The sequence below is a fragment of the Phoca vitulina genome, unplaced genomic scaffold, assembly GCF_004348235.1.
Source record: "Phoca vitulina isolate PV1807 unplaced genomic scaffold, GSC_HSeal_1.0 scaffold31, whole genome shotgun sequence".
Lineage (NCBI taxonomy): Eukaryota > Metazoa > Chordata > Mammalia > Carnivora > Phocidae > Phoca > Phoca vitulina.
The window spans coordinates 23,737,861-23,759,479 of NW_022589734.1; the positions used below are offsets into that span (position 1 = coordinate 23,737,861).

At 48.2% G+C, this 21,619-nt stretch overlaps 1 protein-coding gene across 5 annotated transcripts in view; it reads right to left on the reverse strand.

The window, feature by feature from the left end:
• Positions 1-21,619, reverse strand: part of RIPOR2 (RHO family interacting cell polarization regulator 2) — a 110,479-nt gene that overhangs the window by 13,577 nt on the left and 75,283 nt on the right. For 3 of the 5 annotated variants that reach the window (XM_032424634.1, XM_032424636.1, XM_032424637.1), the window contains exons 9-18: positions 18,307-18,350; positions 17,025-17,150; positions 16,629-16,777; positions 15,246-15,375; positions 14,698-14,847; positions 10,972-11,649; positions 7,791-7,975; positions 5,345-5,516; positions 2,274-2,409; positions 1,125-1,286 (exon numbers count right to left, since the gene is read on the reverse strand). In XM_032424634.1, coding sequence (XP_032280525.1) covers positions 1,125-1,286; positions 2,274-2,409; positions 5,345-5,516; positions 7,791-7,975; positions 10,972-11,649; positions 14,698-14,847; positions 15,246-15,375; positions 16,629-16,777; positions 17,025-17,150; positions 18,307-18,350 — 1,932 coding nt within the window. Of the gene's footprint in view, positions 1-1,124; positions 1,287-2,273; positions 2,410-5,344; positions 5,517-7,790; positions 7,976-8,142; positions 9,175-10,971; positions 11,650-14,697; positions 14,848-15,245; positions 15,376-16,628; positions 16,778-17,024; positions 17,151-18,306; positions 18,351-21,619 lie in introns of those variants that run through there. The other 2 variants (XM_032424635.1, XM_032424638.1) reach the window with 2 other exon arrangements.

Genomic DNA, 21,619 nt, shown 5'->3' on the forward strand with positions numbered 1-21,619 from the left:
AGAGCACGGCCGGCGCCCCATAGGGTGAGCTTGTGCCCCCAGAGCACAGCCGGCGCCCCATAGGGTGAGCCTGTGCCCCCCCAAGCATGGCCGGCACCCCATAGGGTGAGCTTGTGCCCCGAGCACGGCTGGCACCCCATAGGGTGAGCTTGTGCCCCCAGAACACCGTAGGTTACTAATAATCTGACTTCTGTCAACACGTATTAGCTTCACTTGTTCTTGAGCATCATGTAAATGGAATTATCTAGAATATACTTTTTGTATCTGGCTCCTTTTACTCAACAAAATTCTGTGAGATTCATTTAAATTGTTGCTTGTAGCAGTAATTTATTCTTTTTAAAAACTGCTGTGTAATACCTTATCGTATGAATGTTACTATATATATATACAATATATACATATATATACTACTATATATATATACACATTCTATATACACACATACATACACACAGAATACATTCATTTTCTTGTTGGTGGGCATTTGAGTTGTTTCTTATTTTCAGCTTTTGTGAAGAAAGCTGCTATGAACATTTTTTAAGGCATGTCCTTTTTTGTGAGTATAAGCATGTATCTCCCTTGATATATTTAGGAGCGGAGTCGCTGGGTCATAGGGTAGGGGTATATTTAGCTTTAGGAGAAAATGCCAAACAGTTTTTCCCAAGTGGTTATCCCCCGTGACACTCTCGTTTTGGTGACATTTTAATGAAAAAAGTCTACAGTCACCTAAATGGCCATACAGAAACACAGTGCTTTTAGAAGTCACTGCTGAGGGACGCCTGGGTGGCTCAGTCGTTAACCGTCTGCCTTCGGCTCAGGTCATGATCCCGGGGTCCTGGGATCGAGTCCCGCATCGGGCTCCCTGCTCCTTGGGAGCCTGCTTCTCCCTCTGCCTCTCTCTCTCTGTCTCTCATGAATAAATAAATAAAATCTTAAAAAAAAAAAGTCACTGCTGATACTCTGAATTAGAACATGTTCAGGTCTTTCTTTCCTTCACTGGCACTGAGTAGACGAGGCTTCCTCTGCAGGGTCAGCCTGTCCCAGGGGGAGGGGGCCGGGAACCCGCCGGGGCCCACCTGCAAGTCAAGGGCAGAGACGCCTTCCTCCCCACCACTGGCCCGTACCTGGGTCTGCAAGTCCTGGGTATTCTCTGTTGATGGTTCTGGCGAAGCCGGCTTCTAGCTGCTTCATCACTCGGTCGGCCGAGCTGTGGTAGACGGCCACTGGGCTGCAGCACTTGGTCCAGAAGGACAGCAAAGACAGCTTTTTGTGAAATTCTGGGATGGCTGGAAGAGAAGAGCAGCCCCCACCCATACGACGCATGTTCTGAATGAAGCAGATGAAGAGATGTACCTGCCTGGGGGCGGGGCCAGCACCAGGGCCTCTCTCTCTCTCTCTCTTTTTTTCTTAAGACTATAGTTTTTAATTTTTTTTTTTTTTAAGTAGGCTCTACACCCGATGTGGGGCTTGAACGCACGACCCCGAGATCCAGAGTCGCGGGCTCCACCGACTGCCAGGCCAGCCAGCCGGGCGTCCCCTAAAGATTGTGGTGTTGAATCGGAACTACAAGATTCCTCTGTACGTGGCAGATGTTCCAAAGGGCAAAGACGTTATTATGCCAAGGAACTCCTCTAGCCTGGGCAGCCAAGAAAATGCAGCAAAAGCAAAGCCGTTTGCTTTTAGTGAGAGAAAACACAGTAGCTCTACGCTTGGAAGATGCTCCCACCGTCTCCTCTCTGGTAACTCGACAGCACACCACCGTATAGGCCCAGAGAAGGACACCTCAGGCGGTTTTTCTGCAGGGGATGACGTGGAGCGGGAGGTGGCTCGAGGAGTCTGACACGCTGCCCAGGGGGTTCCCGGGCTGAACTCATGAAGAGCATCGTGCCAGGCCGCACAGGGTCGGCGTTTCTCCTGTGTGTGCTTGTGACCACGAGGAGGCGCCTGGGAGCGGGGACAACACGGGTCATTCACACCCTGAGTGTCCGGTCCCTTTTCCTGCCTCTCAGCCACGTGCCAAGGTCCCCCGCTCCCGGGAGGAGCCGAAGAGGGGGCACAAATGTACGAGGAGAACCTACAGGGACTTCTGTTCGAGGCTTCACCAGGCCTCACCTGGAAGACCCTGGTGTCTTCCAGTGTGCAGCCATTCCTCCACGTTGGGGCCCGAGCGTGGGCTCCTGCTGTCCCGATGCAGCAAGGATGAATGTGGCCAAGGAGTGTGGGCCAGTGGCCGCCGTCTGCGTGGACGGCGATGTGACGCGCAGCTTGCTTACCTTCAATGACGGAACTCATGTTCCCTATGTTCTCATGGCTGACCGCTGACAGTTTCTCCACCACCTGGATTTGCCTAGAAAGCTTCTCTAAGAGATTGCTCGCCACGAATGGGGTTTTGCTTGAGAAAACGATTTGCTGAGGAGACAAACAGAACCAGTGAGTCAGTTAGGTTGTTGTCGACGGGGGTTTCCTGGCCCAACCTCCTCCGTCCTAACTCGGCGGTGAGGCTAACTCAGCCCATTCGGGGCTTTGGTTCCAGTTTGAGAATGTTCCTCATTCCATGCCAATGACAACATCTGATGAAATCACACCCATGTTTTTGTTGCTTTAAACGTTTTTTTCGCGCCCATATAGATTCTGGAACGTTCTCAATAATAGAGCTGCAAGGTTATTATAACGTTGCCTTTGCTTTTATGTATTGCGACTCTGTAAATCCTCTTTGAGACTTGGAAGGCATATTTAGGCTGCTTATCTGTGTGCTAACAGAAAAAAACATTTATTTTACAAGTAGTAATTTTTCACAGCGTGGATTTCATTCCTTATTTTCAAGCTGAAAATTAAGAACGTGTTGTAGAATAATCATGATTATAATCAAGACTACCTCGTTCTAATTAACGAGTGCTTTTTATGTACCAGCCACTGGTCTGAGCCCATGTATCAGCTCATGCTATTTCTCACAGTCACCCTGTGAGGTGGGTACTATTGATAGTCCATTTCAAAGATTTTATTTTATTTATTTATTTACTTACTTACTTATCTATCTATCTATCTATCTATCTATCTATCTATCTATCTATCTATCTATCTATCATCTATCTAGAGAGTGCCCGAGCAGGGAGAGGGGCAGAGGGAAGAGGAGAGAGAATATCCCAAGCAGACTCAGAGCTGAGCAGGGCTTGATCTCATGATTCTGGGATCACGACCTGAGCCGAAACCAAGAGTCAGACGGAGCCACCCAGGTGCCCCTTGATATTCCATTTTACTGCTGAGGAAACTGAGGCCAGGGAGATCAAGAAACGTGCCCAAGGCCACATAAATAGCAAGTGATTTCACCTATGTGCAGGTCACAAGAGTCAAGGGCATGAGGACAGAAGTCAGTTGCTGCCTGAACATTCTCGACCTTTCTTTGTCCCTCGGAGACCCGTCCCAATCACGTGGTAGGCATGGATGCAGGATGCGCCCTGTACCATCTTCCTGTATGAAATCCTCTAGACTACACAAATAGGATTTTCAAATTCCGAAGTCTAGTGTAGCAATTATGTACTGATGCCTTTCATGTAAGTAAATACAGTAGAAATGAACTGATTTGGGGCATGGTTATAGCTATTATGATTCTTATGGAATGCCCATTTTTATCTCTTTGCAATTATATACCAAATGAAGACATTAACTCACCGATTCAGCAGTGGATGTGAGTTAGAAATTAAGTTTCTATTCCTTACTCCTTCATTCTACGTCTTTATATCTACCTCTTTTGTTTTGCTGGTGCTGATCTTCCCCACAGAAGAGCTGACTTGTTATAACCATGGCCTGAGTACAGACAAGAACATGGCACTGAATATTGCTTGCCAATTCGTCTTTGAGAGAAAACATCCATTCCTTCATGGAAGAGAATTCTCTTACGTTTCACAAAACAATGGCTTTCCCTCTAAAAGGCAAATGGGTCGCTGGCTCAGCCCAGAATCAGGCTCAGCAAGGACAAAGAACTGTGAAAACTGTCTCATTCAAGTAGTTGGGGAATAGAGAATAGCTATAAAGTAAACCACAATCCTTGCCCATTTTGGCCTGAAATAAAAAAATTGCACCTCCTGCCAGATTGTCAGTAAATGGCTTACAAATTTGACAGTCAACAGAAGAGATCAACTGGGACGTTGACCAACTTAGTGCAAGAGTCCTAATTGCCAACCAGTTTCCCACAGCGTCTGAGGTGACTTTGCGGTTCTTTATTCGTGGAGGAGAAGCATATTCTACATCTCCTCACAAGTGTATTATGAAGAAGCACATTAGCCCACTTCTGGCCTCTCTGCGACCCCTTCCTCCTTACCCTGCCTCTTGTCTTCCAGGGGGTCCCCTGCTCTTAGGAGCATGATTCCTCCTTCTTTGACACCCTTCCTGCGTGGCCAATCCCCCCGAAGACCATTACGTTTGCTTTCCCATTCTTATCCTGTTCCCCACACATGCAAGTAGGCTGGAGCAGACAGGCAACCAGGCAAGGAGGACGCATTTAAGTAGATGCTCAGGGAAAACGTTTTGTTCAAGAAGCTAAAACACTTCCTGCAACAAAAGAATTTCGAAATATTTGCTCCACTGTTGCAAAATCTTAACCGGTAAACAACCTGAAATGAAAAGAAAAATAAGCCCGCGGTGTCCCAGGATGAGAGCTAACTGGTGATGATAATGGCCTATGAAAGTATTTGTTCTCATTGCCGATAGGTATTTATTCAAGATCTGGAACGCCCAGGTCATATCCTGCAGCATTTTGCCTTTAGCTGTCCAGGTGGTAGAAAGCTAAGTCAGGGGAACTGCGCATGAACAGACGCTCAGTAACTCCTGCTTTCAAAGTCCATTCATTTGCAGATGGCAGAATACAATTTTTTCTCCTTAGTCATATTTCTCTTTTATCAAATGATTTGAGATCAAGTGCTAACCTATGACCTTTTGAAGTGTGGAGGGCTGGGGGCACCTGGGTGGCTCAGTTGGTTAAGCGTCTGCCTTTGGCTCAGGTCAGGGTCCCAGGGTCCTGGATCGAGCCCCATGTCGGGCTCCCTGCTCAGCGGGAAGCCTGCTTCTCCCTCTCCCTCTGCCGCTCCCCCTGCTGTGCTCTCTCTCCCTCTCTCTCAAATAAATAAAATCTGAAAAAAAGAATAAAGTGTGGAGAGCTAGGTTTTAAGATAGAAAACCCCTGGGTCCAGGGAGGATGGCCATGCCCACGAGAACGTTTGAGTTGGCCCAACTCGAAGGAGGACTGTTGTCTTATTCCTGAATTTTCCTTTCTCGGGCATGACTGAGAAAGGAAGCCCACCTGCTTGTGCACCCACACCTGGGCTCTAAAGCCGACAGGGTCCCCCACCTGAACGAGCTGGGTACAGTATTGAAGGTGCCCGACAATGGCGATGTCCAGGCTCTCGTTGCCTGTGGTCAGCGGCAGGGGGCTTCCGGCCACACTAGTCCCGACTCCCGTGTCTTCCGTCAGCGCTTCGCTGAGGTGCCCCCTGGCTTCGGGGTGTACTGATCTGTAAGTGCTGGACCAGGAGGGGGGGCGAGACGTTAGTTTCTTTCATCACGGAAACCCCAGGTCAGCTCAACAAAATGAGGGAAGGCCCCCCCTCCCCGTGGTGCCCACCGAAAAGGAGGCTTCCACTAAGCCTGCCCTGAAAAACCGAGATACCTTTCAAAAGCTACTTCTTGGTTCAGCCTGGCCACCAATTTGCCTTGTTAAAAGATCACGCAAACAGACTGCTTCCAGAGTTCTCTGTTTGCCGCCCAAGCACAATGAGCCGTTTGTGAAGCCGACACACCAAGGAGTCTGAGACAGGCTCTCATTTTGCACTTGCTACACTTTCTTGCTCTGTGGATGGGGGTGCTTTGCCAAATTTTCTGGGATTAAGCCATCCTCTATATTTGTGGTGGCCCCAAGAGCAATACCATTAAGAAGCAATGTCAAGGCGTTTTCTTGGCCTCAGATCAATTGCTACTTGAAGAAAAGGAAAAAAAGGAAAGCTGCCAACAGGAGACATGATGTTCTGCCCCAGACAAAGGCTACAAGGGGGCATTTGAATCCTTCCAGGCGGCGCCTGGTTCTGCCTCTCCTGCCCGGTTTTAGCCTCACCGTGGAGCTGTCTCAAGCTGTATCACGATGGGCACTTACATTTACAAATAAATCTGCTGCCTCTATTATCCAATTTTGTTCTGAAAATTAATCTGTGTGGGAAAGAGGGAGTAGTCTCATTTCACACGAGGGAGGGCTGCCTGGCAGAGATAGTCACCACCGTGTCCTGTTACACGGCCAGGGGGCCAGGCAGCTGGTGGCTTCTGGGCTCATGCCCCCAGCCCGTGATTTAAGAAGATCGTGCACCCGAGCTTAGAGGCCTTGAGCACTTTACTCCAACCCCCAGTTGCCTCCAAGGGGAAAGCACTCTCTGTCCCGGCCATCAGCACATGTTTAAAACACACACACAATTTCTACAATTTCCCCTAATCCCGCTGATGACATAAAATCGAGCATTTTAGACAATTCAATATCAACGGTCTATAAAATGTACAAAACCCACGACGTTTTTGTTGTGAAGATGCTTCTGACGGCAACAAGAGTAAGAGTTTAGACCGATGTCTGACTTTGACATATCATGTAACAGCTTAAGCTAACGAGTAGACGGATTTTTGGTTTAGAAGCATCTCACAAGTTCAATCAGGTTAGAAAAATCTCAGCACAGAATGTAGGAGCATAACGTCAACCTTCCATTCATTCATTACATTTTGTTTGCCATGCCCTCAGCTTGCTCAATGGATAAATTCTGTTTCTCACATTTTCGTTTCCTGATTTTGGAAGAATGAGCCCTCTAGGGACAAGAAAGCCCTCAAAAATGTTACCGGAACATCACCCACAGAGAGGTTGGTGAAGATGGGACAGCTGGAGCTCCCTGTGACTTGAAAACTTGTTTGCATAACACGTCAAAGGTAAAGATGGTGGAGATCCACCCTTTCCTTCGGGAAAGTATGTGTGGGTCTCACCCCAACAGTTAATGAAGGTGAGTATGCTCAACTGTGCTTGTTTTGCTTCAGCTGAAGTCACAAAATAGACCCCAGACTCTAGCTCCAAACACAAGTTCTGGCTGTCCAAGAAAGCCTGATGGAGAAGGTGATGGTATTTCACCTTCATTGTCCCTTCCCGCTGCCTCACCCCTGCCCGCCCCAGAGAAGGCGCATTCTCCACCTGGTAGACTGGAGAACAAAGCAATCAGTTCTCAGTGATCAGTCGGGCATCCCTCGTTCTAAGAGAAATAGGTGGCCGGGGCTGAACCTGGCTTGGATATGGGCACTGATGAGCTTGATCTACAACTACTTTGCCAAAGGGGGCAAGAGGTAAAGGGGTGGAAAAAGCAGAGCATAACAAAATGAAGAGATTAGAAATCGGACAAGAACCAAGTACAAACGGATCATCCAGTAAGAGTTCTCCGGAAACATAGCATATCTAGTTAATTTAGAATTAATTACATAGGGGTCAGGTTGTAGACCCCGAACCCTCCAAGATGTAGGCGCACACACACACACACACACTCATACAAACATGTCCCCTTCATTTATGAGGAAGAAAAGCAATTCATTTTTCCTTGAACTGCACAAAAGAGGTTAATGATATTCAAAAATTGTCTTCAACAATAATGGGGAACCGAAAGGCAATGGCCAGTCCTGTGGGGAGTTCTCCTCCCGGAGAGGTGCCCAGGTGCCGACCGATAGTGACAAAGAACCACTGTACAGATCTGAGAGGTGTAAGCACACACTAACTTTACACTTACCTATTTTTCTCAGTCTCAGTGTCTGAAAATACTGAGTCCGCGCCTCCACCAACATTACAAACCTCATCACCATCCTCCTCCTCCTCGTCAAAATCAGAGGTGTTCAGGAAATCAAAGCTTTCTAAAGCACTTTCAACTGTAAGACTTAAACTGGAAGACCTGCTGCGGCTTCCGGCTGGCTTGCACTGCAAAGGCAGAAGGCATCAGGGAGAAGATCAACATATCCAGAAGCAGAAAACGCGGCACACAACATTCAACTTGAGATGTGACACTTTCTGGGTTTTTTTCAAGCTTTTATTTTTTTTATTGAGCTTGGCGTTAAAAAAAAATGCATTTAAAATCTTCATATTAAAAAAAAAAGTACAATGATGGATAAAATGACACAGTATCTGGGGTTTGTTCCAAAATCATCTGGAGGGAAAGAAGCAGGGAGATGAACAGACAAAACAAGACTGGCCATGAGTTGACATTGTGGAAGCCGGGGGTGGGGGGCATGGGCACATGGGGAGGCGTTATAGGATTCTCTCTACTTCTGCCTGAAAGTTTTATAATGAAAAGTTGAGGGAATATGACAGCCCAGAAAGCCCTGGGAAACAGAACTGCTCGAGCCCTCCCTCTGCCTAGTGCTCAACCCCAAAGAAAATACAACCAGCAGACAAATCTAAAGAGTCATGGGGTCAATGCCAAATGCTAACCAGTCTGTAAGGTTATGTGGTCATGTCTGCACTGTCCTGAGACAGAAGCTGGCTGCCCAAGGAACCTGTTCTAAAGGAATAACAAAACCAACCCCAAAAAGAGAAAACGACTCCCACTCACCCAACTCATACTCCCTACGTAAGTAGACTTCAGTATTAATTTTACATTCACGGCATGTAATCGGCTCTGTGCGTCGAGGAGAAAAGGAAGGGCATGGGCGGCGCAGGAAGGAGCCCTGCGTCCTCTATGGCTTTACCTCTGCAGGAACAAGTTCTGCCGCTTCCCTGACTGGGCCCTGGGATTATGTGAGCACACCCACTCTGGGGTCTGCCGGACACAGACAGAAGCATGACAAACAGAACAACGTCAGCTGCTACGGGCACAGGGATGGAAACACGTCCTTCCAAGTATTCAAGAGGACGGACGCTGGGGTGCATTGAACGGGACCAGTCCTGCAAGGCAGAAGAACCAAAGGTCCTCCATCCAGTTAGGTGGCCCTCCTTGCTCACTTCGTAACATAAGGCAGGCAGTGCCTGGTGGGGATCTGTCTCTGAGACTCAAGGTGGCACAAAAGCACAGGGGAAACCGTCTTTCGGTCTCTTAAATCAGAGTTGTTTCATTCACCCTCAGTGATCTCCGTCCCAGAGGCAGCATCATTTAGTTTCTGATCCTCAAGAGGCTTAGCATCCTAGGAATGTGAAGGGGGGGAAAAAGAGAAAGCTTTGTCTAGCAGATGCTTTAATTCCGGCTGGATCCACAGCCACTTGCCCCAGACCTAAACTCGAATGCTGTTTTCAATCACAGAGAGCGAGAAGGAGCCAGTCCAGACGCAACCCAGTCCTAGGGTCTTCTTTCTTAACTAGCTATCTGCCGAACTTGACCTCACACAGGATAGATGTGTTTAAATATCTATCATAACAAAGGGATGGACACTTAAGGATTTTAGAGGCAGGATCGTGTTGGAACAACAGCAGATTGAAATAATACTCTGGAAAGAAATCTGTGACCACCAGGTGTTTAAAAGATTCACAGACGGCTTGCTCAGTGTTCGCTGGTGGATCCAGCTACTTACCGGCCATCTAGATGCCTAGAAATGGGAGCTGCTCTCCCCACTCGCTTTCTCTAAGGCGTTTGCTGTAGGTGGAGGTCAGTTGTGTCTTTAAATTTCACACCGTTCGCCCACTAAGCAAAGCTGGTCAACTCTGCACACAACAGTTTGTTGAGGGAGTAGAAGATGTTTTCACTGGAGAATTAGACAAGCAGCCTCCATGCCTGAGTCCTGAGTGGGGGCTTCTGAGAAGTGTTTTCCAGAAAGCAGATTCAGAGAGCCCTGGCCTGCTTCTCAGAGGGTGTACTTGCAGCTGAATTAGTCTGTCATGAGCACTGGAGGACCTGGAGAGTTGGGGCAGGAAGTCTCATCTGCCCTGGGGACCAACCCCCCTCAGAGGTAGGTGAGCACCACTGAGAAGGGTAAGACAGTCAGCAAAGCCCTGGAAATGTGTTTCCATGTGCCACTAAAAAGACCATGTTTTACGAACAGTCATACCAGGGGATGAGACAGCCTTCTGTGGGCTGAATCTCAGCTTGCCCCGGCACCTTATTTTCAAGCCCATTTGATAGGAAAGGTCACCAAAGAACAGCTCTTTTGTGGAAAAGGATCCAATTTCTCTTCTGTAGAGCAACACCAGAGTCGCAAAGCCAAGAACACAAGAGGTGGCAGTGGGATTCGGGACAAAATTCAGGTTCTGTCTTCCTGCGCGGTGTTTTATTAAAAGTTTGATCCATATGCCCCGTGACAACATACCCACTCTGGTGTAACAACCATAGCCTCATTCTCAGGTCCTCCCCCCGCCTGAGAGGAAAGCATCCCTCTCGCTCTCCCCTCCCACCCGGTCCACCGTGAGCTGTCTGACCAGGAGCAGGGTTGAGAAGGATAGCCCTGCTGGCCTTGGGGGTCCCTGACTTCCAGAGCACAGGAGATGGTGATTCGGGCATGAGTAATCGCAGGTTCCGACTCATGGGTCGGGACCAGACCAGAGAAGGGGGGTGCAGGGGGAGGCGGGGCGGGGGGTGCAGGGGGAGGCCGGGTTGGGAGATGGGCCTGTGGCTCCCACATCAGGGTTGCCTGACTCCTGACTTCGGTCAGGAAGGGACTCTATCCAGTAGCATCTCAGTGAGATTATGATCCTCAAAATGCCTCCCTTTCCCATTTGGGATTGCAGCGACTAACTCTGGGGCTGGAGGAGCTCAGACATTCCTCAGGGCTGGTGATTTAACTCCTAATCATCTTAGTGAAGCTGATCTGCTGTCAGGGAAATAAAAATGAACATGCGCTCCTGGTGTTTAAAACTCAGTGCCATTCAAATGACGATTATCGTTCTGTGATGAAACAGGATAAAACACAAAGATACACAACTTTCAAGAGGATGTTGGCTCCAGACACCTCTCTCCAAACCTAATCCGACTTCCCTAAAATGGTACTTACTTTTAGGATATCATCCAAACGCATGACCTCTTGGTTCAGATCCTGAAACTCTTTGTACTGCTCTTTATGTGGTTCTAATGCAAGGAAGAGCCCACTGAACGCATCCTCCAGGCTTCCATCGAGGAAGGATCTACAGCCTTCGGACTCTCCACTGACCGAGCCCTCAAAGAGCAGCGTCTCCGGGGCCGCCGGCACCTCGGCCGAAGTGAGCCTCTTGACCAGCTGCTTCGTGATGTTTCCCTCGAACGTGTCCAGCTCCACGGGCTTGAGCTCGGAGGCCTCATCAGATTCCCGCAGGAGGGCCTCCGCCACATCCCTCTCCAGGAGCAGGTGCGCTGGGCCGGCCCCTGCAGACGCTCGGCCCGCCTCAGGGCTCCGGGGCCCGTCTGTGTCCTCCTTCACCTGTGGCTCTGGCTCTGGGCCTCCTCTGGAGGAGCTTCTGGAAGATGCTGAGCCGGAGTCCTCCGTGCCCTCGTTCTGGGAGGCCAGGTTGCTGTGGCTGAGCTCTGAGGGGGTGATGGTAATTTCTGGATTTGCTGAGCCCGTGGTGGACGGAGAGCCGGTGGGGTGGGGGGTGAGGGCACAGTCCCCGTTGGGCAGGTCGCTGACGCTGAGAGACAGGGGCGTTTTCTCCTCAGCTGCCTTTCCGTGGTCAAAGACGTCATCAGGTAGATTAGACTGTGGATAAAAGGCATCTCGTTATTATTTTAAATATAAGTGATGTGCTCGGTGTGATTTATTTCCAGACAAAATGCCAGGCAATGAAAATACACAACCAGCACTTTCATAACATTAACATGTTAGTTGTTGATTCTGTGCATGTGTGCGCGCACACGTGTGTGTGTGTGTGTGTGGTTGGAAGTGTGGCAAAAGAAAACAAGCCCTTACAAACCATTTCTGGCGTTGCAGCTAGGTCAAAGTTCATTACTCTATTCTTGGGTTTGACATTTTTCAAAAGGAAAGATAGGGGGCGGGGAGGGAACAGAGCCTGTTTCCTAAAATCCAGGATCTCGCAGTATTTGGCAGCCACGGCTATGAATAACACTACCACATTTTTTTTTTTTTTTGGCATTTGTCTTAAAAGACTTTCCAACACTCATGCTAGTTCACTCAAAAGATGTGATGCTTTGTTCTGCTTCAGTTCTCGTCAATTATTTTAAAAGAATCTCTACCCACAAATCCCAAGTCCTTGAAAATGTTCTATTAATTTAGTAACCATGCCACAAATAACTGAAGGCCAGGAATATACTTGCAAAGCCTCCATAAAATGGGAGAAAAAGATGTTTTGGTTCTTTTTCAGGATTGCAAAGCCAGAACTCTTGGGGCGTCTAGAAACACCACGTCCTCTTGTCAAGCTGACCCAGGCTGGGTCAGGTACGCTGTGATTCATGAAGCAGAACTCAGAAGGGAGAGAGGTTACAAATATCCAGGTAATCAAGATCATTTGTTTATGCAGGCATTGAAATGATTTCCAAGTCATCGCTCCCTGTGCTGCGGTCTGTGTGGTCTCTCACTTCCCAAATGCTGCTCCGTGGAAAAAGTTTTCTAGTGATTGGAGATCAGCTCCTTCGAAATGGATGATTTCTCTTGGGTTCTGGATTTGATCTTTTAAGTAAATGGTAAGTACCAAGCTCATGCCTACTTGAATTCTATGGGCAGCAAGGAATGATCACAATAGTGCTGAGAATAGGCCCAGGAAACAAAAATGTTTCCGGCAGTGAAATGGGAGCAGACAGAAAGACAAAAGCTCCCCGTCCTCCCCAGCAGTGTTCCTGGTCCCCCCACTGCTGGATTGGGGCCCCCCAGATCCTAACATGTGCAGTTAGTTCAACCCAAACTTTCCATTCTCATCTGGTTGGAGGGCGATTCATTTTAACCACGGGATGAGTAAAAGGATGGGTCCCCGGGGCACTCAAGTAACATTTGCAGGCTCAGGGTTGCCTCTAAAGAATGTTTTCTTCTGTTAATGATCCCCGAAGTGTGCTGCTCAGAGTCCTGGGGGGCGGGGCTGAGGGTGGAAGGAATTCTGGAACCTTCTCAGCAGCTGCCAAGGAGCAGGGGGGGCCCCAAGGGCTCCAGTGATTGTTTAATTCAGTGTCCTCTGTCCTCTGTCTGCACCCCACACCTTCCACCTCAAGGAGAGAGAAAGGGGGAACTTATGGTAGGAACGGGGGTCCCTTAGGCATCTCCCAGAAGGCTTGGGTCCTCCAGGTGGTCCTGCCCCATCTCATCTCATCTTCAAAGCACATCGCCTGGCAGCTTGGGGTGGTGGGAGGCCCCATGCTCCTAAAGCCGATTTCTCTTGGGCCTCGTGCTCCTAAAGCCAATTTGCGCCTATGTAAGTGGACAGCGTGGAGTTAGACTGAGTTGAGGGGACTTACGGTATGCCAAGGGGACGGGCCCATGAACAGACACACGACAGTACGAGGGAGTGTGTTCTAGCTGAGGCATGGCATCATGAGGCAGGATCCCGGCACGGGGAAGGCTGCTGCCCGGGAAACAGGTGGTCCCGGAGCTCAGCCCCGCAGGATGGGGAGGTGTAGGCGAGGAGGACGAAGTGCCTTCCGGAAGGAACGGTGTGTGCGTACAGATGGCAGCCCCCGAAGGGGGTGGTGGAGCTGGAGGGTGATGGGTGTTCAGGGGGCTGGAGAAGGGGACCAAGAACGGGCAATGGCAGGCATGGCAAGCTGCACTGAGGGCCAGACGGGTGCAGCCGCTCTGAGGAATCCGCCTTTATCCAAAAGGCTACGGGAAGCCATCGAGTTTTTTCTAATCTTGCTCTCATTTAAATTATGCCATTAAAACCGCTACCAACTCCCTCCACAACTCACAGTATGTGAGCATGAGTACACACGTTATATCAATAGTTACGTATACAACTGCTTCCACTATACAACCATTTTTTGGTCCATGCGTTCACGCACATTTCCCTCCTAGAACCTTCCTACTTGCCTTGGAAACTCCACTGGGTTAGCCTGGCCCTTCTTACCTGTGCTTTGTAATTCACCGAATTAGGTGCGATTACTATCATCATTAACTAGAAAACTTTTTAGTCCTTTCCTTTCTGCACATTCAAAGATTACTCTTTTTTTTCCCCCAAAGTAACTTTTATACGTCTGCAAAGAGCAGGCTCTTCACGTCTGTATGTACATGTGTGTGTATTCTCTCGTGACAGCATGTGTGACACAGAGAATGTAGCCGACCTATTGCATTCCTGACTCCACCATCGAAGGAGCTCCGTTTACTAACATAGTATAAAACTAACAGACGCTACCCCGTAAACTCAGGCTAAGAACCGCTTTAAATAAAAATAGCTCTAGGAAAACTGGCCCAAAGCCTTCTGACTCCCTCGAACCCCAGGTTTTGAAGGCTAAAACCATGTGTGAAGACTGTCCTCGTGATAAACTCACCTAACTTGGGAGCGAACACCTTCTTTGACCGCGAGTGTAATTGTATTTTTCAAAAACAACGATCTTGTTACCATGGATATCTTGGCCACCGCGGTGAGAAGTCACGGCACAAAAGCAGGGCGCAGGGGGGAGAGGGTCAAGCGGTGGCTGTGACGAGGGCGCATGCAGGAGCACCCTGCCCGCCCCAGGGACGGGACAGCTGTGACCACCGCCCCGTGAGCGACACGGAGGAGAGAAGAGACACGCTGAATGAAGCAAACGGGCCCCGAGCCCCCCGAGGCAAGCACTGCACCGCGGCCAGGCCACCCACACTCACGGAAAACTCTAGCTCGGCCTTGGGTCTCAGCCTGAGGGAGGGCAGGTCACTGATAGAGCAGCTGCGGGATAGCTTGGCAAAGAAAGTGTCCTGCAAGGCACTCAAGACAGACAGCTGCCGCGGCTTGGCTGCTGAAGGCCGCAACCACCTCTTCAGAAGTCAAAGCAAGATGGCGGAGTTAGCGGAAAGCCCCGGTTACCATGTTTCGTTAGCGTTCTAGCAAGCATTTCTGATTACGACAAGGACGCCATTATTTACATCCGTTCCTCTAAGAGGCTGATCTCAGAGAATCTCCAGAAAAGTCTGCATGTTATCAAAGCGGTCAGGGGGCCGAGGGAAGATGGGAAGTTTACTGCCCGTGTGCAGACGGCCCAGGGCCTCTTGGAACATGCTTTTCTTGGTCGCTCCTGGATTAGGGGGAGCTTTGGGATCAGCATGGTCAGGAATTACTGAGAACCCCTAACACCGGACGTCAAGGGTTTCACATACGGGGTGTAAGGCCCACCACGAGTTTGACATGTCTCCTCCAGAAATCACAGTGAACTTACGAAGAAGGAGTGATCCTTCAAAGTGGGCGTCTCCGGAGTACCCTGGCTGTACATGGACATTCTCCTCTGGAGGGCTGCCGCCTTGTTCCCAGCGCCCGAGGACGCAGTCATGTCCTCCACATCAAATGGGCTGCAACACAACAGGTCCCATGAATGCGCGTTCGTTAAAGTCCCCTCCAACCCCTGGACTGCAGGCTGAGAAAGCACCTCATCATACTAAAGTCAACTCAAACCAGTGGGAATTGGGCTGGCAGAAAATAAACCAAGATAAAAGAAAGTGGAGCAGAAAATGGAGCCCAGACCCACCCAAGGGACCACAGATTAGCATCCTAGCTTTAAGTGCAACTTATCTATACACCTAGACACTAGATAAACCTGTTTCTCTGTTCATATTTAAAAATGTAAACATTAATGCTTGTCCAACACACAATGTTGAAGTCTGTAAAAAGTCTTTGAGCTTTGCAGGGACAGACGGGTTAACAATACAAGAAAGTAACAGACTATTGTTCTAAAGAAAACAAACGTAGACTCCCACTCGCTTCCGTGGACACAGAGACTCTTGCGGCCTGCGAGAGGACAGTCTGTCCACCATGACAACTAATCATCATGCCATCCGGTTCATCCAGCGAGACGAATGATCTTGCATTTGATAGGTCAATGACCACAAATTACAAGGAGGGAAGGCCGGGCAAAAGGCACAGACAGTGTTTCAGTGACAAGAAGTAGGGTCCCTGCTCCTTCTGTGGCTCACCCTCCATATTGGAAAGGGGACCCTGGGATCATGACCCAAGCCGAAGGCAGACGCTTAACGACTGAGCCGCCCAGGCCCCCCAGAAAACCACCTTTAAGTTCACTGCTCTGACAAGAGGTACCTCTTGCCCTTTGGAAATGTTCCATTGCAGGAGAGTGTGAAGGATATTGAAAAGTCTCCGAGGGCCACGTACGGTATATGAGGTGAAGTGGGAGAGGTGATGAAAACCCTATAGCGAGAATCGGGATCTTTCCAAGGGTGAAGTATCTCCTACTGGACAGTTATTTTCCTTCCAAATTAGCTGGATTAAGAGCTATATCTTTTTAAATATATATATATATATATATAACGGTTGACAGGGAGGGAAGGCAACAGGATAAAGTATTTTAAAACAGGAAGTAGGAGAGAACAGTGATAAGACAGGTTCTCCACTTACGGAGACAACAGCGCACGAGCATCATCTGGTGAGCCAGGGGACAGATCCTCGGGCCCTGAGAGGTTCCGACACAGGTCTCGGTTGGACCCGAGAGTCTCCTGTGATGAGCTCCCTGGGGACTCTGACGGTCCAAGCGCCACCCTCGGAACAGCCCTAGCCTGCAGCACGGATTTTGGAACAGAAAAGGGCCACTTACTACCAGGTGATCTCCAGGCTCAGTTTGATGGTGCCGAGGTCGTTGATGTCAACGGCCACCACCTGAGGTCGGGCAGCAAAGAGCTCTTTGGTCTCGCAGGTCACGCTGCCGACCAGGAGGTGCGTGGCGAGCCCTTTGAGTTCTGTGACCTGATGAGAGAGGTGGAGGGAAGCCTTACGGGGAGCACGGGAGAAAGGCCAGGCACACTTCCCCCCGTGCTCTTCTCGGCCCCCTGTGCGCGAGAGCAGTGGTCTTCACCACGGACTCGGGGTGCAGAGAGGAGTCTGCGAGGCGGGGGTGGGGGGCAGCAGGAAGCAGTCACGAACACAGGTCCCCACCCACAGGCCACCCAGCCGTGCAGCGGGAAGACAAGGAGCGGCGGAGACGATACTAAACCTTGATGGAGATGAATCCAACGATCAGGGGCAGGAACACCACTTCCTCCCCGTCCCAGCTCTGCTTGCCATTGGTTTCTATCTTGCCTTTCAGTTTCCACCTCTGTCGGCCGTACTTCATGAAAATCTGCGGAGAAGAACCACACCTCAGGTTCCAGGCCTTCCCCATCCCAACACCAAGATAAAAAGGCAGGGAAATAAAGCAGCTGCCTCTCCTCCCCTTCTCCATCCTCCTCCATCCACCCTTCTGGTGGGTTCTTCCAAATTTCCTGGGGCCGGGGTTGGGGGTGGGGTGGAGTGGGGAAGAGGCTTTCAAGGGGGAGTAAGGTCAGCTTCCCTCCAAGAGGGCATGGAGGGCCTTCTGTAGTAAAAGGTCATCACACCGAGCCCTTCCGTGTCACCGCGGTCATGGGGACCAGTTCCTTCCCCCGTGAGGCTACGAGAACTACTCCCCGGCTCCCTTACAGGGAGGAGAAACCATCAGCTAAAATCTACTTAGCAGCCAGAAGCAAGAAGTAAGACTCCCTCCTCCTGGATGAGGAAGACAGAGCTGAACAAGGATTCTGAAATCCGACATAGTCCCGGGAGAGGGTCTCCAGCTCTCCTTGCTCAGACGGGAAGATGCTCCTCCCCCTGCCCTCCCCAAGGAGAACGATCATAGAGTGTTTTGGAGGAGACAGTTAGATAAAATAATTAAGGGAAGTTCCCTTTTGAAGGGGGAAAAGATAAAAGGCTTTTTTACTTTATGGAGTATATCTTTATACAGAAAGGTCTAGATACTAGTGTTCTTTATGAGTTCTCATGATCCTGGATTAGCTTTTGCATCAGGAGAAAAGACTGCTATCAAGTACAACATTGGAACACTACGGAAAAGATCAGTATGGATCATATAACAAGTAAGGGCAGCTAAAGGGCCAATGTTAAGTTAGCTGTGTTGAGAACTGCACAATGAAGACAGGAGAGCATGTCCTTCTCTTTTTAGGAAAATCATTTAGGGGCGAAAGGTCCCAATGTCTGTGCATTAGTCTAAAATGGTTCAGCACAATAACAACAATCATAGCAGTAATAATAAAGCCAATGTGACATAATGTTAAAAATTGGTGTCTGGATGAAGAGTATGTGGGGGTCTCCATCTCCAAACTTTCTCATTGGCTTAATTTTTTTTTCAAAATCAACAAACGTAAAAGGAAAAAAAAAAAGGCAATTTAAAAGCAAAATAATGGCCACCTGACTCCTGCCCCTCAAATCCTCGATTCCAACCCGCAGACCGACAGGATACTTACTTCATATTGATCTCCCGGACAGAGGCGAGCAAAACCAGCCAGACCTGTAAGGAAGCCACTGGGATATGAGGTGTAGAAGAGATTCCCCCTCTTCACAAACCCACACCAGCACAGTTACAAACCCAAGCGTCAGACCTCTGTGAAAGCTCATGCTATGGTTTTGGGGGAGCACCTGACGGCGCAGCCACGGCTGGGAATTCCATCTATCCCGGCCGGAGAGAATATTCCTGACTGGATTAATCAAAGATGCTGCTTTCTGGGGCAAAGGAGGCTGTCGGGCAACGGCTAGAACTCTATGTACCTTTGGCCAATTGAGGGTCCACCCAGATTCCAGGATCAGAGAATTAGGGCCAGAAAGATATATTCATTTATTTACCCAAAATATTCCCATGAACATAAACGGCTCTCCTGTTTTTCTCTCTGTCCCAAGATTTGTGATTTCTGATAAGCGCCTCTCGTTTGGGTGAAGCTTCTATGGACCCTTGCCTCTCTCCAATTCACTCATTCCTGTGTTTTTCTTTTCCTATGTACCCGGCCTAATGATACCACCATCTACTGTATTACAAAACCGCTTAAAATGGATTATCATCTACACAAAGCCAGTGATTAAGAGAACAAAAACCAACCAACCAAATGACAACGACCCACACTCCCCAAATGGAGATGGGCCTTCCCTTCGAGGGCGCCATTCCTAGCTGGGTCTGCTCAGGCTGAGCTCCAGCCCCAGGCCTGCTGTAGCAGGAAGAACACATCATGTCACACCACTGTCGTGGGACATCTCAGGGACCCTGGGTCTCATCAGTCTTTTTCTTTCTTTCTGTAAATATTTGTGGAGACTCAGCGTGTGGGAGGATCTGTGCACTGGGGTAACAATCTGCAAATTAAGAGAGACTTCCCTGGTACCCAGAAAACAGAACAAAATGTGGTTCAAGTCCACAGGGACGAAACAGACAAGGACAAGACACAGTAAGAGGAGTTAAAGCTGAAGTTGATTTCTGTTTTATCTTACCAGTGAGCCCCCTCTAGATACTAACTCCAGTTTCTTCACCTTTAAAGGGGGGTAACAATGTCCACCTCATAGATCTGTTTGTAAAGACAATCGATGGCAGTGATTGTAAAGACAACATGTAGTAATGATTATATATTGGGGAGTGGGATAAACCATTGCTTGAGCATGAACCAGACACAGTCACCTAAAAGATGTTATCTGTATGAAAAGACAGCAAATTGATACACATCAGAGATGGGAAAAGCAATAAAGAGACAGTAAAAGGAGGTTTTTTCCTATATTTTGTATTTTTGTAAGAATGTGTGACTTATATAATTGAACAAGAAACTCTATTTCATTTAACGTAGGATAGTTTCATGGAGGAAGGTGGCATTTGAACAACAGAATATCTCCTCCGGCAAATGAAGGCTTGGGGAAGAGGACACTTCTGGGTGGAGTGAGTGGCCTGTATTCACTCAGCAATATTTCCGGAGTGCCTACTGTATGTCAAGCATGAATAAAATTGTGGGGAGGGAGGTACGCACATCATACGTACACAGCAAATGTAGGGACTAAACTTGTCAACAGAGGCTTATCAGTAATCCTGGCTCATTGTAATCAAGGAATGAAACAAATTTAACAAAAATGGGCAAAATCTTTAGTACTTTCTCATTTTCTAAAGAAAAAAAAAAAACCCAATACAATTTTATGATAAAGAATTCCAGTTAAGAGTTTAGTACAAATGGTTATATACAATGGAATATTACTCGGCCATAAAAAAGGATGAGATCTTGCCATTTGTGAGAACATGGATGGAGCTAGAGAGTATTATGCTGTGTGAAATAAGTCAGGCTGAGAAAGACAAATACCATAGGATTTCATGTATATGTGGAATATAAAAACAAAACAAATGAATAGACAAAAAGCAGAAGCAGACCCACAGATACAGGGAACAAACTGATGGTTGCCAGAGGGGAGGAGGGCGGGGTGATGGGCCAGATGGGTGAAGGGGAGGGGGAGGTCAGACTTCCAGTTACGGAGTAAATAAGTCATGGGCATGCAAAGTACAGCATTGGGAATACAGTCGATGGTAATGTCATAGTGTTGTATAGGGACAGATGGGAGCTACAGTCATGCTGAGCACAGCATGACATATAAACTTGTCAAATCACTATGTTGTACACCTGAAACTAATGTAACATCGTGTGTCAACCACACTTCAATTAAAAGAAAGAATTCTGTACAGATGTTTAGATATCTTTAATAAGATAGGCAGAGAAAAGGCTATTTGGGTATTCGTGACAATTTTTACACAGTTTAACACTGGTGGAGTGATTATGACTTTCACCTTTTTGTCTATTTGCCTATATTTTAAAAAATGAGAAAGTACCATTTATAAATTTTAAAACAGATTCGAGCAGAACCGTCCCTCACTTTTAATAGAGGCGGCCAGAGAGGAAATTCTTTTGAACTGCTGGTACAAGAGCAGCCCTGGGACTCTTCCATTCCCTCACACACAGGATGTCCATTCGACCAGCAGATCCCTTGGTGGCTCAGTCTCCTCAAGCTGCCATTTATGACCTTTGAGTTCTTAGTTGTTTTTATATTAGCTTAAACATGGTTCTACCCATGGAAAGATGATAAGGATGGTATCACACAATGTATTTTGCCTGCTGTGAGTAGCCCCATGAAGCTGTGAGACTGTGGAATGAATGAATCTGCTTTCCACCCATCTCAAGGACACTCCAGGGTTAAGATGATAGACAAGGTCCAGGGAGGCTTAAAAAAGCACCTGCTGTTACCACCATCTGTCAGTAGATGGCAGCAACCCACCAGCTCGTTCTGCCCCCCCTACCCTCAGAGCCCCTGAGGACCAGTCTAACAATTAGAACGTAAGAAGCCACTTCAACAGATTCCCTGAAATAAGAGCACAATTTAAAAAGTCAATGTTCACTAATCATTTTCTGGAGGATTTGGATTTTTTTTTAATACATCAGAAAAAAAGCTCAATTGACTGGTTTCTACAAATCGGAATTGGCGAGACATGCCAATTCTAAGAAAATCCAAAGTGCCCTTTAAAACCTCTGCAGAGGGGTGGCGCCTGGGTGGCTCAGTCGTTAAGCGTCTGCCTTCGGCTCAGGTCATGATCCCGGAGTCCTGGGATCGAGCCCCGCATCGGGCTCCGCTCTGCGGGAAGCCTGCTTCTCCCTCTCCCACTCCCCCTGCTTGTGTTCTCTCTCTCGCTGTGTATCTCTCTCTGTCAAATAAATAAACAAAAATCTTTAAAAAAAAAAAAAAAAAAAAAAAAAAAAAAAAAAAAAAACC